Below are 15,907 nucleotides of genomic sequence, written 5' to 3' on the forward strand. Positions count from 1 at the left end.
GCCAAGTCCCGCCCGTGCGTTCGTGTGCGTTCACGCGATGTTGAAAGTGATCGAGAGGGAGCGCGCCAGTATGTTGGCAGCAAAAGTTAGAGGCTGCTAACATTAGCATTAGTAATGAAACTTAGGGTGAAATTAACTGCGTCGTGAGAGTGTGTAAAGCCGTGACAGGACTTATATTAGTAAACATGGAGATTTATAGAGAAGAGGAGGGTAAGAAAGCGCTTTTTGTGTCTTTTAAAAAGTTGTTGGCTAACGTGGCTACGAAGCTAGCTCGCTTGTAGGAGTCATGTTTGTGTAGAGAGGAGCCAAAGCCTGGCTATTGAAACGACTGTATTTATATTGCTCTTTGTTCTTTTGTTTGCTTTTGCAGAGATTCCGGATCCTCATATGTTCGTAAGTATGCTCTCTTCCTTAAAGTTTACGCGCGCGTTAGCTTACGCTTTGTGGAAAAGCTCCCCGCGTGTTGGCTCTTACTTCGTGGGGGGAGTTTATGGGTCTGGGGACCGGATGGGTAAGGTGTTAAGATCATCAATGGGTTCCTCGCAGGTTGGCCGTAAAAGCAGCACAGTCTAATTTGCTGAATGGAAACATGTAAACACTGCGCCGTGTCACTTCCTGTACATATCCTGTATTCAGAGAAACGCTGTACGTGCACAGCTGCTCCTTACGGAAATCTAAACACAGTTTTACCAGTGAGCAGGATGTCTGTGAAATGGTTTAGAAAACAGTAATATTACTAATCAGTCTACAAGGAATTACAAACCACGCTTTGCTTTTTTGCGTGACAGTGAGGCGGATATTTGACGTAATAATCTCGTATTGTACGTGCAAAGTGGTCTTAATTGGACATTTCTGCTCCGAATATAATATATTGACTCCATAACAAATGCTAAGCCAGTCCGTGGATTATTCTAAGGAAAAGTGCCGTCTTCGTATCTGTTGGGTTAGTGACATTTCTTCATTAAGTGGCATGTTGTTGCCCCTTTTCCTTCCACGTGTATAACCTGCCTGTGGATTTCCTTTTTCTGCCACGGAACTCAAGATGTACAGATTAGCACATCAAAAGTTGACTGAACACGAAAAGCTGCTCCACAAACAACTCCAGTGGATCAGATAACTGCACAGCTGATTATGTAACGCTTGACATTTATTTTTGTGCCAAACAAACTTTGCTCCACTGTAATTTATTGGTGCTGTTAAAGTGGAGAGAAAAGACTTTATAGCTTTGTTTAATCACACCAACCTTCTATTTGCATTTGTGCTCAACATTACAGCTCTTATAGTGATTCTTCTATAAGTCTGACTAAAATAAACGATAGTATTCACTATGAGAATATGCTCCACATCCCCAAATTAGATGCAGGCTGCTTTGTTGTTGCATTTACGTGTATTTATTATAGTGCAAGACCAGAGAAAGGGGCTTGCCTGCTGATCCAGTGACTCAGAGCTTCTGGATAAAGGAAAGTGAAACTCTTGGACATGGTGCTTTTCAGTGCCAGCATTCTTACTGGAGCTCAGAGGCATGCTGAGTACTGGCAGTGGTGCAGTTTTTCAGCAGCTGTGGGAATACTCCACACTTATCATACTGGGATCCAGATGTAGGTGGAATGTGGGTAAGAATTCAAGGCTGGAGAGGCTGCGAGCGAGGACTGTACGTGACTGTTTGTGAATACTTTTCAAATCTCTTTGTCTCTCTCCCTCCTGTTTAGAGAACTGTTTTAGGGATGTTTGAAGGACGTCCTCATATGCAAAGAATAATAAGATGTGGCCTTCTTGGTAAGGAGATATTGTGCAACATGACTGCTGTGCACATTTGAGTGTGTCGGTCTTTATTTGTGTGACTGTATGAAACTTGTTGTTGTTCTTACAGGTATTGACTACGATGACGATCTAGACGACCCAGGCAATGATGATTATGTTAGTTGGAGTCATGATTTCCATGGATACCCTGCAAACCGCCTGAGGTCATCCAGCGCTGTATATCAGCCTGTATACTCTTCGGCCCGTAATTCTTCTTGCCCGTCCCATTTAAGATTTCAGACAAAGGAGCGCGTAAGTGTTTAGTTTTACCGTTTTCTTTTTGATGTGAAGTTGTGCTGCAGACTCTAAATGATTCAAATCTGCTTCTTTAGGATGCTGAGAGAAAAGCCAGATTATTAGAAGAATCTAAAAAAATGAAAGACAAAGCTGAGAAGAAGCGGCTTAAGAAACGGGTAAATCCTGCTTTCTTGAATATGAAGTGATTGGTAATAAATGTCAGCTCGTGTGAGTAATGTTCACTGCGTGTGTTTGTTGATCAGAAACAGAAGGAAAGGAAACGTCTCGAGAAGCTGGAGAAGGACAAGCTGAACCCTGAAAAAAACGAGGAGGTGATGATTGTTTTATGCAACACGTTTCGAAAAAAGAAACGGTCCTCTTATTTCACAAACTTGTCTTCTGTGCTTTACAGGGAAAAGATGATGCAGAGGAGGGTGAAGCTGTTAATGATGAACACAAAGCCAATAACAATACTAGTGTTAAACCGCAGGCCTCAGCCAAAGATACAGACAGCAGTGACAGTAGCGACGTTTCCAGTGATGAAGACGGCAACTCCAAGAACGACTCAGGCGACTCAGAGGTAGCACTTTTAAGAGTGGATATCATTCTCAAAATGAACCACTGATTGATGCCTGATGGTGTAAAATGCCATTAACCTGATACTGTTCTTTTAATCCAATTTACTGAATACAGGAAAAGATGATCGCACAAGATTTGGCTGTAAATTATATCACTTTCTGTTCATCAATTACATTTTTTTTTCTCGTTTCTTTTTAAGGAACTTGATATGACGAGTAGTTTTGTGAGAAAAGCTGCTCTTATAGCCATGCATAAACTGGAGCAGAAGCCCAAACTGGAGAAGAAGGAGAAAAGGAAGATGCCAGAAAAAGAAGAATACAAAACAGTCCCTGAAAAATCACATGAAGAACGGGAGGTTGCAAAGAAGGTGAAGAAGCTCGCATACAGATCAGATTGATGCAGTGTTTCCTCTATACGAGTGAGTTAAGTAGGAGATGGAAACTACGCTTTTCCTCCTCCTTACTCGTGTGTGTTTGTACCCGTTTAGACGTCTTTGCTGGGACCAAAAATTGGAATTTTACTATATTTGTGTGGACCAACAGTCACATGTGAGGACAGAAGTGCCTCTCCTCACGGGTTTGAAGGAAGTTTTGAGACTCAAAATGTGGTTTTAGCGTCAGGGCTACATTTAGGTTATGGTTAGGTTTAGGCTAAGGGTTAGGTAAGCATTATGTCAATTAGATGTCCTCACTAAGATGTCAAAACGAAAGTGTGTGGGTGTGTGAAACTCACCGCAGAGAAATGAAATGTGTGCACATCTGTTAGTTAAACATCTCAGATAAAACAGCAGTGATGAAGGAAACGCTGGAGAATGACCACAAAGCTGTAAAACCTGCTGTATTGTGTCTTTTGGTGCACGTTAAAGGTTGAAACTCTGTTCTTGCTGTCTACGCAGGACTCTGCTGCTCCCAGCGTTCCCTCCTTTGAAGACCATGTCAAAATAAGCACAGAGCTTGCCGGTAAGTTTCGTCATTATTCATTCACATAAATTCTCAGTGAGGTGATTTGACTTTTAAAGAATGCGTAAAACGAATGAGAAATGAATGAGTGAGATTTCACGTGATATTTTCTTTTTTTCCCTAGTCATTGGAAATAAGCATGCGAGTGCTGGAGACTTTAATATGGCTGTGAAGTATTTCACAGATGCAATTAAGCACAACCCTAAAGAGTTTAAGTAAGAACATGCCTGCTCATCTCACTTTAAGTAACAGCAGTGATTTCACTTGCACCACTAGCTTTAATGCCATCTTTGCATCTGTCGCAGGCTATTTGGAAATCGGTCCTTCTGTTTTGAGAAGTTGCAAGAATACGAGAAGGCGTTAATGGATGCAGAGTTGTCGCTTGGCATATGTCCAGGTTGGGATAAAGGCCTGTATAGGAAGGGAAGAGCTCTGGCTGGTCTAAAGGTAAAAATCAAGCTTTTATCTAATCTTAACAACCCTCACATGTCATGTTTAATATGCTGTGTGTTTCTGATTTTAAGAGCAGACTCTTGTGCAACAGTGTCCTTTGCTACAAAGCACTCTTTAACCAAAGTAGCAACACATTTTTCCAACCAATGAGCAACATTAAAAAGGGACATACATTTGAGTGCTGGTCACAGGGAAGTTAGCTTAGTCTTAACTTGTTGATGCAGCTGCATCGGATGTTTAGCGGCACATACTGGATGTGACCCGTCAGCGGTTGTAATGTTTACAGTTCAGGTTACAGTGACTTTGACAATGTCGCCTTGTTTGCAGCATCACTGCAGTTGTTGCACAGGTTCACATTATTTTCCCCTAAGACCAGCTCGGCTCAGTTCAACTCAGTTTTCAGGGTTTTCCATTACGTAGTAATACCTGGAACCAGGAACTTTTTTTAAAAATTTCCTACTCTGAGCTGAGTCAATCTGAGAATGTGACCTGAAGAGACCGCGTGCCACTGATTGGCCAGTCAGTCACGTCACTTGATGAGTCATGAGAGCGCCAGTTCCGAAACCTGTCAACGAGGGAAATGGCTCCACATAGTCCGGTTAAAAAGCCGTATACTATCGCCTCACATACAGATGACATCAGCCGTGTTGCTATAACAACCCCATACACATTGAGGTGATCCTCAACTGTAACAGAGAGCAACTGAAACAGTCGAGTAGATACTATTGAGAAAGAAGCATTAGACTTTTTCTGACTCTGTGTTCTGACAGTAATTAGGCCAATTAGTGAAGCAACAAATTGATCTGAACCCAGGTTTACTTTGAATTGAAGTTCTTGCTGTCCGTAATGTTTCAGAGGTATGAGGAAGCTGCCCTGGCCTTCACGGAAGTTCTCAAACTGGACAGTTCGTGTGCAGAAGCTGCGCAGGAGCTGATGCGTGTGCAGATAACACAGCTAATGGTATGTAGCAGCTGCGCTTAGTGGTGCAGTCACACTACATGCATGTAACTACATTGTGTACTTGAATCCAACCAGAAACAGTGCTAACATGTTCATAGTTGAGATGAGGTTTCAGCTGTGAGGGAAAGTTGGGAAAATGAAGACTGAGCCTTTTTTTTTTTTTTTTTTTTTTTTTGAATGTGCTTCTTACTGTGTGTTTCTGTTTTGCTTCAGGAGTTCGGTTTTACTCGAGAGCAGAGCTCAAATGCTTTAATAATTCATGGGACGGTTAAAAAAGCACTAGAAGTGCTGTCTAAGTTAAACGATCGACCAGGTGAGTTTCTCACTCCACGCAGTTGTGGAAATAAGTCTTTTGTTCTTGTAGCCCACCTGTGTATTATCCACAGAGAGTATCACTTGTATATTAAGCTTAAACTGACTAAATGTGTTTAACTGTGTATTTTTATCCAGTTCAATTGCTGATCTTTGTGTGCAGGAGCTCTTCCGAACGGCTCTCTCCCACCTGTTCAAGTAGCAAATGTCACTGGAGTGTCTCCAATCCTTTCAGCCAACACAATCGCTGCACCTGCTGCCGCTGTGCGTCCTGCTCAGTCAAAGGATGCGCTGAAAAAAACATTTATGAACAAACCTTTGGGTGCCGTCCAGAATACATCTGCTGCTCAGAGTCAATCAAAGCCTATTCTTACTCAGCCCATGAAGGCCAGCAACGGCGTTAATCGACCACCACCGTGAGTACTGATTCACTCTCACCGCAGGGTGCTTATGTGGAAGGTTGAGATGTTGCATTTTTAACACGATAATGTATATAGTGGACATTGAAGTTTCTCATGAAGGATCTTTTGAAGTGATGGTGGGGAAAAAAATCCAGACTGGACTCTTGGCTTAAAGTTCTCAAAATGCATTAGTTTAGATTTCACAACAGATTAATTCTTGGAGTAAATGTAGTCTAATATAACTGTGCAGAAGTAACAATGTGGGATTGAGGTTGTACACCAGGAGCCCTTTAATTTCTCTGCTTACTTTTCCCGTGCGGCACCACTAATGAAGCGAGTGAACACCGTAAGCACGCCACTCACTCAGCTTGGATTTAGGGCTGCCACGATTAGTCAACTATCAAAATCGTCGACGACTAATTTAATAGTCGACGCGTCGTTTGAAGCTTTGTAAGATCACAAAAGACGCAGGAATAAGTAGTAGGATTTAAGAGTGTAATAACGGACTGAAACAGAAGATGGCAGCACTGCATGTACAAGGATGCCAGCTGCCGTTAAACCCCGAAGAAGAAGAAGTAGCTGTGTCCCAGAATTCATAGCGCAGCGCAGCCCAGTTTCCAACAATGGCGGCAGCTAGTTAGTTTTAATATTACTCTTATTATTCTTTCTGGGTCACAAAATAAACGTTTAACATATTTTCAGACGAGAATGTAGCTGTGTAAACCTCAAATATCTGCTCAGTTTAACAAGACACCACATATTTTCAAAAGCGCTCCGACGTTTTCGGAGACGTCTGTTACCCACCAGCTCATAGGTGTCAAACTCTGGCCCGCAGCCTAATTACATTTGGCCCGCGAAGCCATACCAAATTACTATTAGAGCTGGCCTACTGGTATTATACAGCTAATATATATATTGTTTAGTATTAAGCTTTGTTTGTTCCATATTCAGTTTTCCAGCAAAACTTATTTGAGTCCATAAGAAAAGATTCATTCCTATATCTGGAGGAAGATTTTTTTTATTTTTTATTTTAATAAATATTAATGTTAGCCCGCGACTTTGTTCCAGTTTTGAATTTTGGCCCACTGTGTATTTGAGTTTGACACCCCTGCACTAGCTCGATAGCTAGCCGGGGGCAAGGCTCGCTAGAGCCCGTGAGAACACCGGACTCCCTGCAAATCGTTTTCAAACCCACCGCCGTCTTTCGCTACTCAGGTTAAACATGATATATAAGTCACTTAGATAACTTAAAAATGTTATTCTTTGGCTTTTTTTTTTAGTATTTTATTTGTTCCTGAGTAAATCGGTTTGGCTGAGATTAAAGTTATAGTTTTTACACAGCTGAATAAACGTCAAGCAGACAGCTGATTATCAGAAGTGTGAGATGCTCGAGAATTTACTCCGGTGTCCTGTTATATTTTAGATAGCAAGGAGTTTATTAAACTCCACTGAGACAATCTGCAAAATTCATTAAACTTTAATAAACTATCATCTTGTCTTTATTTTTAGTTAGCACATACCTTAAACACTTCAAGCTGTAAGCTAATGATAGTTATATAAGAGCAGATGCTGCTGGTGCAATAAGCTGTACTTTTACGTCCAATGGATGCACGATCTGATTAGTCGACTAATCGCAAAAATAATCTGTGACTAGTCGACTATCAAAATAATCGTTTGTGGCAGCCCTACTTGGCTTGCCTTAAAAAAAAAAAAAAAAAAAAAAGCAGAAGCAGAGTTTGATATTTTAGCTCAAAAATGGCCCTTTGTGTTACTATTGCTGATTTACTAGTTTCCACTTGGATAATAATGACCTCAAATGGCACAGCCTCACAAACTTCATAACCACCATTTCATCCACAGCTAGTGTAAACAGGTGGATTGATTACATGCAGCAGAAGCAGCGTGGGTATATGTGGCGAGACAGGAAGGTTAATAAAAAAAACAAAAATTTAAAAAAACTGATTCTCGATCTGTTTTTGTAATTGCGAAATTTAATTAGTCAACAGACAAGGTACTTTATTGGTATTCTTTCACCTTTAATTAGACGGTGTATCCCAGGAAATCATTAGAGCAGAAAGTCATTAGGCTTTTTTTTTTTTTTTTTTTTTAAACTGTTTACTATGCATATTATAAATTATTGTGTAGCTATCCCCAAAACAGACCTTGTGCATAGGTCGTATATTGTTTTTTAAATGGTGTCTTCTTTCAACAGGGAGCTGTTTCCAGTTTGGGTGGGAAATCTGAATTTCCCAGTAACAGACTCCATGCTTGCAAACCTGTTTAACAAGTAAGAGCCTGTAGTGGAGTTCTAGGGTTTGTTATGTAATAAAAGTAAATAGCTCTGCATTGCTGTAGTGTAGTGAGACACTTTTTATGGTAACTTTGTTTTTTTTACACACTCCTGTCCTGCAGGGTCGGGGTCGTCTATAGCGTCAAGGTTTTGACTGCCAAACGATGTGCCTTTGTTAACTATACAAAACAAGAACACTGTGATGAAGCAATCCGACGTTTTCATGTAAGTGCATCCTTTATTGTGGTACTGTGTCGTAATTCCGTAGTACTGTTTGTGAAGTTGCCGAGAGGCAGTCGCTGTTGTAATTTGCAGGATGGCTCTCTGGCAGAAATCCAGGAAGCGGGGCCGCTTTAGATTCTTTAATGTATCATTAAATTTTAACTCCCTGAGACACCGAAGCTACAAAAGCCCTTGAATTTATGAAAGGAGTTTTAATTTGTCATTTATCTATTCAACTAAATATGAATAAAAAAAGAGGCCCACATTAGTGAATAAAAATTCAGACTGCAGGCAAAGAAGTGCATCAATCTCCAGGGTCAGAAATCTGCCCTGCTTCAAGCCCTGAATTTTGCATTTTAGGGGTTCATCTTTATGTGTGCCCCCTTTCCTAATCTCCTTAGGTCAGTTTTTTTCTACACTTGTTTCTGTCTAGTTTTTGTTTGAGTCTTCTGAAACTGTCTGGATCATGCTGTGAATGCGTTGTTGATGTGTAACTCTTATCACACGGTCACGCGTCGCTCTGTGATTTTGGTGAATACTTTGTCACGTGCCCAGGTTACTCCTCCACCCACTAAACTAGTATTGTGTTCACTCGTCAGGGCTTTGAGCTGAATCACAACAAGCTCGCTGTCAGGTATCCGGACAGGATTCCTGCAGGCTTGGGTATTTCCAGATCTGCCCTGAGAGCTGATGACCTGCCAGATTAGACCGTGAGGTGAGTCCTTTCATACCAGACTTCACAGCTCTGACTGTGCTGCCTCCTGCTCGCTCTACCCGGGCAGCTCTCTCACCTGAACCAAACCGAGTACTTTAAGTAGTGAGAGAGTGTCAGTGTGATTACTGGAAGTGTCCTGCTGAAAGCTACATAAGAAAAAGGACACCTGGGGACACCATCCTGCTAGGATGAGACTTAATGTGTGAAAATGGGCCAAGAGTTTAAAGGAATAGTTCAAAACTTTATTCCCTGGCATAAAGGAGCAAGCTATTTAATTATCCAACACATAAATAGCAGGATTATAATGCGATTATGTGTTTAAACTGCTAAATTTAAGTGACTCATACCTAAAATGTAGTTTTGTTTTTATTGCAGGCATAACGAGAACAGCCAAAGGACAGTACGTCCTTAGAAACCCATCCCCGACCACAGAGGGGACTACTGAATGAAGACCCAGCTGCTTACTTGGCCTGAATGTTGTGTTTTCAATAAATACTTCTTGTCCAGTACAGACTAATCAACAGTATCTACAGGTTCTCCTGATGTAATAGCTTTATGTAAAATTACCTGGTAAGTTATGTCTGAAAATATCGTGTTATTGTAAGGTGATAAATCCAGATGTTAACAAAAGCTTCATGTTGCCAAAATTTTCAGTCTGACAATTACATGGAAGGGTTGGGTATGTATTTTAAATGTTAGTATTCAGAAAAACACAGTATATAATTTACATATTTGTTTATTTAAAGTCTGCGGATTAGTCTAAGACTGCAGAGCAGGCTTACAGCTAAGCACACCAGTCTGTTTGAGTAAATAAGTAAATTTGAGTGTTAATTAAAAAGTTGTTCTGTGGACAATTTTTGAGTGATGCAAGTAACACTGGTCATCAAATACAGTATTACATAATTTCTTTTAAACATGTTAAGCAGTAGGAATCCCTAAAGTTTTGTTTATGTCGAAATGCTTAATTGAACATATGTTTAGGCTCTATATATATTATTTAAGGCCTGTGGTCAGCCGGTTTTCCAAAATTATCTGTAGTCATTATGGTCATCCATAATTCTTATTATACATTTACTATAAGCTTAATACAGCTGTATAACACAAGCATTATGCGGTTTCAGTGCTCCTAGTTTATTTTTACCTGAAACGTGTCTTAAATGAAAAACCTCAAGGGTTGAAATGCCATTGCACATTTTTTTTTTTTTTTTTTTTTTAAACCTATATAAGTCCTCAAATTGTGAAGGTTGTTCTTAATCCAACAATTAAAGTTTCTTTATACTCTGGATTCCTGCATCATCCTTTTCTTTTTTTTCTTTAAAGATATGAACTAACTTCATGGGGCATAGATGGACCTTTCTAGAGAAAGCTTGTAGTGGGGTGTCCTGTTACAGATGTGATTGAAAGTGTAGAAGTGGACCAGATCTGTGTGAATCAGGTCTTGATCTTGACATCACATTTAGGGCTATTCCAGCTCCCCCCTACAGAAGGGCATTGTTTACACAAATCACACCATCTGCAATCCAAACAGGTGAAAATGAAACAGAAAAACATCTCGCTAAAAAGATTTCCTTACAGCGGGTACAGACAAGAAAAACGGTGGAACACCAAAATCAGAGCAAAATGTCATTTTCAAACTCATAAGTAGAGAAAACTAAAGAGTCAAAGCAGTCTTCTTCCAGTTATCCCGTACAGGGTTGTAGTTGTGCGGAAGACTGTTGCTGCTGTCAGGTGAGAGGTAGGCTACACCTGCATACTTTTGAACTTTGGGAGGAAGTCTTAAGTGTCATGAGAGACCAACCCAGACACGGGGAGAGCATGCAAACTCATCAGCCAGTGGATTCAAACCCAAGACCTTGCTGTGAGGCAACAGTGCTAACCACCATGGTGATGGGGCACCCACTCACCCTGTTGGCTCATGTCTTTAACATTATGTCACGTTTTGGGGGGTCAAGTCTTTGAACTTTTGTCATAATCAGCCTTAAACTTTTGTTTTGCTGTGAAGTCACCTGACGCTTTGACCAACATGATCAGTTCATCCCTGAACCTGAGTGAGTCAAAATGCCAAAATTGGATGGAGCCCATTCCAGGAGATGCAGAAATCTTGGTAAATCAGAATACTGACATCCACGTTTCTGCCCAGGGTGTATCCCACTTATGGTAGCTGGGATAGGCTCCAGCCTGCCCATGACCCTGATGAGGATAAGTAAAAGAAAATGGATGAAAACAATTACCATACATCTGGATTGAAGACTAATTTATATTTTTCTTGAAAACTGCGCTGGTGCGTGGTCGTAGGTAAATGTCAAACTTGGAAAATGTGCACATAAGATGGAGCTCTTGATGAACATTTAGAGCAGGACTTAATTAAATATATGTGATCAGTGCATATGTCTACAATAAACTAAATCAAAAATAATTAGCTCTCAGTAAACTGTGGGAGTGGCTCTCGGGACATGTGCCCTTTGTGTTCAGGCAGTAATCCAGCTTTGAACAGGGAGCTGTAAATGTGAGACCTATATCAGCCAATAGATGGCAGCAAAATCAAGCGAATTAAAAGCCAGAAGTAAATGGTGTTCCAGCCTTGAAAAAAATCCTGACAAATTATATTTTATAAATTCACCCTTATGGCACATGGAGTTAAAATCATGGACCACACACCTCCTTTGTAGCACCTGGAGCTACAACAGCTTCAACATTTGCCATCATTAAACATGCTTTCTCTACTGGAAACATTAATACACACCCACTCTAATAAACACCACGGTTTTGTGTTGCTGACTTTTCTTTGCAGCCTCAATTTTGAGTCATTTTGTTACGTGGGTGACTGCAGGTATAGTGCTCTACAAATCTATCGCATCGTGCTACGAGTGTGCTTAATATTTTACTCAAAGACAGGAGTGAAACAGAAAGCTTGGCAAGATGCGTTCAACCTGTGAATAGAGAGCCACGTGCACGAAGAAGACGAAGAAAATGCTGGCATTTTAACAACATGGCATCTCATCAGCAAAAGCTCTGAACAGGTGTATGAATTGGACAGATCTGAACAGAAGCACAAAATCTGAACTTTTTCTGGCTCGGCACGCCAAACAATCAAGCCTCTCCCTCCCTTTGGGATCAGAAACAAATACCCACACTGAGCTTCTTAACTGATATGCATATGAAGGTGTGAATCCAAAGCAGGGATACTCTCAGAGGTCTTAAGCATATGGTGCGTGTTTGAGTCAAATGAATGCTTCAGCATGATCACAAATGCAAAGAGGCCGTCTTTAGCTGGGAGCGAAAACACTCAACTCCCCAATGTGAACAGATTTCCTCTCACCTGTCACCCTACTCCCTTCATACGGGGTTTATGTATTCTTACAGGTGGAGGGGAGCGAGTTATTAGTTTGGAGATTTGGTGAGACTTCTGAAGGGGCCTGCGGTGTTAATTGTGTGAATCGTCTAACTACCTGCTTGCCGCAGAGCCCCTCTTGAAAAGCGAGACTTTAAAATACAGCAGCCACAGAGTTCCTGCGACACCAATCGGGTTCCTTGATGGCAACTTTGGACCTAATTAGAGGCAGAAAACGTGTGAAGTGCACCCAGCCGTGAATGTACAGCAGCGGGCTCGATAATATCAGCTCTTAACCCTGCTCCTTAAACACTCTCCTCTGCCTCTTCTGTTCAGACTGCCTGTGGCAGAGAAAAAAGGTTTTATAATGCTCCTGCTCCCGTGCACGACGAACATTACGGGCAGAGAGAATTATGAAAAAGAGAGGTAGCGGCGTCTGTTAAAAGGCAGGTTTGAATCATTTCTGCTGCTTTTTCAGACTGCTGTTCATTCCTCTCCAGGCCACAGGCTGGAAAAGCAGGGCGTTTTTTTCCTCCCCCCTTCACTGGATGTGTCATCGTAAGTACTCCAAAATCTTCCCTTTTTTTCTCTCAATTTATAAGAATAAAACTCTAGGCTGGCTCCGATTAACCGGGTGGGGTTTGGAAAATGAGCGTATCAACCTGCAGCGCCGTTATGCATTTTTCTGGGTGTAATTCGTCCAATCTATAGAGGCTTTGCACCATGACATCACCCTATAACACAAGCCCCTATAGTCTCTCATGCAGAGTGGAAAATGCACAAACCTTCTGCAAGAAAATGTGGCTAAAATGTTAAAGAGCTGCGATGCAACAGACAGCAGAAATGTATTCAGAAAGAATTCTGATACTTGCAGAGAAGCTAAAGGATCACAGCTATGAAAGTACCGGTGGATAACATGTTGTGTCTTTCTCTGGCTTTTCGTTTTCTTCAGCCAGAGATATTTCACATGAGAGAAGAGAACCTAAATACACTCTGCAAATCATTTGCTGACCTTAAATAAACAGGTATGTTTAAATTAAATGTAATAATATGATTTAGGTTTACGTCTGTCACATGTCATTGCTAAACGTGCACCACACACCTTGTGGGACAAAGCTGCAGCGGCCACACAGATGACACGTGCACGGCAACTTAAAGGGTTAGTTTGGAGTTTTGTAAGTGTGGTAGTACTTGAGTATTACCTACAGCATCCACCAGTATGAAAGAGGAGACTGGAGTACCAGCTGAGCCCCGAGACCTAAAAAGAAAGAAACAAGATAGTGAATATCAGTTAAGGTGTACAGCATGCATTATATAAAATACCTTGAGATGACTATTAAATACATTTCCATCCATTCACGTTCTTAAACACTTGTTTAATTTAAGGTCGCAGGAAGCTGGAGACTATCCCAGCTGTCATAGCAGGAAAGGTGGGGTACGCTTTGAGCAGGTCACCAGTTTGTCTTAGAGGGCAAACACACAGAGAGACACAACCATCCACACTCACATCTACAGCAAATTTAGATTCACTAAGTCACCCAACGTGCATTTCTGGAGTTTAGTTTAGACTAATCGCAGCTTTGACGGTACACGGCTTTGCTTGTTTGTCAACTTTGCCACTAATTTCAGCTTTTGTGAGGCTTAATCTGAAGATGGTCTGTGCCTTCTTTGGTGCTGACTTGGGGAAAATAACAAACGTGCCCGGTGTATTAAATGCTTTAACAACATTCAGTATGGCAGAAACTGACTTAATAGGGTGCTTTGAAATGGGCTTGATGCAAGTTATCCAACCACACCTAATTTTTTTGTGAAGTACGACTTAAATGCACTTTCAACTTCTGCCCTACTGGTGGCGCTGTACTACTCGAGAATCGGGGGACTTTCCCCTCTCATTGAACAAATGTCAAAGAAACACTTACCACAAGGTCCACTGACCTGCTGTTCTGGAGCTTTTGATCACATGATGTTCATTCTTTATAGTTTAAGTTATCCTTGATTCAGCTAAACTTCATTTTCAACACAATGAATATCACATAATATGTGATATACGCTCCAAACGGGTACTCTCAATGAGACGGTCTTCCAGCTAAAGTTGTAGTACGTCATGTCACAGTTATCTTAGAGAGCGAAGTCTTTGGAAATCTGTCCACCTGAACCTCGGGGAATAGTTAAATGTCAAGAACGATGAGTGCCACACAGAAACAAGTTTAATACACAGCCTCTGACAGAGTAGAAAACAAACACACACCTATTGAGATCATTCAAAAACAAAAACAATCTAAATTTTTTCATAGACTGCATATAAAACATGGAAATAACTTTGCAATGTGGATAAACCTGCATTTCTTTTAATGGCCAGCAGAGGGCGACTCATCTTGTTGCGAAAGAAGCTCGACTGTATGAGACAATGATCATACAGTCGAACACAATAAACCTCTTTCTGTCATGTTTTGGGCTCAATCAGTATTTTCAGGGCTACTTTAACAAACGTCACCATTGGTACCATAAAGGACAAACTGGGTAATGCGTGTAGTTAGCAAGTTTTTCATGTATGTTTGTGCAGTGTTGCTCAGTTTGTTAGATCTAACAAAGATGTGACCATCAAAAAGCTACACTCAAGGCTTCACACACCTGTTAGCGGCTTTGCAGTGATTATGTCCATCTTTTATATTCAGTCTATGGGATTTTTAGAGGAAAATCATTGTGCTTACTCCACTTTCTACCATTACAGCTAATGTCTGACTCCAGCTGCACAGACAGTTTTAGAATGAAGCCATTTAAAGCTGAAGGCACCTGTGTTTCATCCATCCCCGCCTCTCCTCTTCTTCCTTATCATAAAAACAGTCACTACCTGCCAGCACTCAACCTGGAGTAGAAAAATACAAGTCGTGTCCTCTGAATCTAATAAGGAGATGGAGGCTCTCCTCTCCGTGTGGGATATTCCTGATTTCAGAGAGCCGCCGCGACTTCCTCTGGTGGAAGAGTCCTGACCTCCTTCAACGCACTGCAGGTAGCAACCTGGATGCTTCTGTGCTGACCTGACTGCAGTCTCTCTTACCAGCTCCATCTCAGTGTCCCACTCTGTCATTTGTACCATCGGAGAGACCCATCCCGCTCTCTGCAGCTCCAGAGCAGATGTTCTAACTGTCTCCGCTCAACCGCCGCTGCTCCCAGGTCAGCTCCAGAGGCAGATGTTGCTCATGGCCTGGCAGGTGGAGCTGCTCTCTGCAGGAGAGAGGTAGATCTTGCCACTGGGACAAACGCACACCTCGTACACGGTCTGCTCCTGCGAGGCTTGCCTGGGCGACGCTGTGTAGGTGCCGAGCGGGAGGCCTCCAAACTGAACGGCGTTGGCATCTAAAAGTATCTGGAAGGACACAACGTGGGAGACAAGCTGGAAGTCATTCAAATAACACTGTCAGGGGTGTCCTGGAGTGATATAGTACCAACTGGAACTGATAAATGACTGTGGCACAATCAGTAAATACAGTGGCAGGTGGAGTGAGATACAGCAGTCCTGATCTGATGAGTTAGATCAGCAGTGAAGGTGGATTTGGCTTGGAACATTAAATTGGTCTCTCTTTTTTTGTTTTTTTGGCCACACTAGTGGCTCAAGGGAGCCGAGTGTCAGTTGGTGGGTCGCTGCTT

General features: G+C 41.6%; 2 protein-coding genes across 4 annotated transcripts in view; one reads left to right on the top strand and one right to left on the bottom strand.

Annotated features, from left to right (window-relative positions):
• The first annotated feature begins 19 nt into the window (after positions 1-19).
• Positions 20-10,129, top strand: LOC120721791 (tetratricopeptide repeat protein 31-like). Of its 2 annotated transcripts, XM_040012338.1 has the most exons (19): positions 20-210; positions 371-393; positions 1,401-1,613; positions 1,710-1,776; positions 1,871-2,052; positions 2,133-2,213; positions 2,301-2,369; positions 2,450-2,617; positions 2,816-2,983; positions 3,512-3,575; positions 3,700-3,790; positions 3,881-4,022; positions 4,884-4,988; positions 5,202-5,301; positions 5,464-5,716; positions 7,914-7,988; positions 8,114-8,216; positions 8,813-8,928; positions 9,304-10,129. In XM_040012338.1, the coding sequence occupies exons 3-18, from the start codon at positions 1,608-1,610 to the stop codon at positions 8,918-8,920; spliced, it is 1,782 nt and encodes a 593-aa protein (XP_039868272.1). In that variant the 5' UTR covers positions 20-210; positions 371-393; positions 1,401-1,607; the 3' UTR covers positions 8,921-8,928; positions 9,304-10,129. The 2 variants fall into 2 exon arrangements, with proteins under 2 accessions (XP_039868272.1, XP_039868271.1); XM_040012337.1 differs by lacking the exon at positions 1,401-1,613.
• LOC120721794 (zeta-sarcoglycan-like) overlaps positions 10,082-15,907 on the bottom strand; it is a 62,142-nt gene continuing 56,316 nt past the window's right edge. Inside the window, exons 8-9 of one of the 2 annotated variants that reach the window (XR_005693258.1) lie at positions 13,466-15,626; positions 10,082-11,118 (exon numbers count right to left, since the gene is read on the bottom strand). Coding sequence is in view for 1 of the 2 variants with exons in the window: in XM_040012347.1 (XP_039868281.1) it covers positions 15,435-15,626 (192 nt within the window). In the remaining variant the exon portion in view is untranslated. Of the gene's footprint in view, positions 15,627-15,907 lie in introns of both variants that reach the window. The other variant, XM_040012347.1, reaches the window with a different exon arrangement.

This window comes from Simochromis diagramma, unplaced genomic scaffold (genome assembly GCF_900408965.1).
Source record: "Simochromis diagramma unplaced genomic scaffold, fSimDia1.1 OVJJ01000604.1, whole genome shotgun sequence".
NCBI lineage: Eukaryota > Metazoa > Chordata > Actinopteri > Cichliformes > Cichlidae > Simochromis > Simochromis diagramma.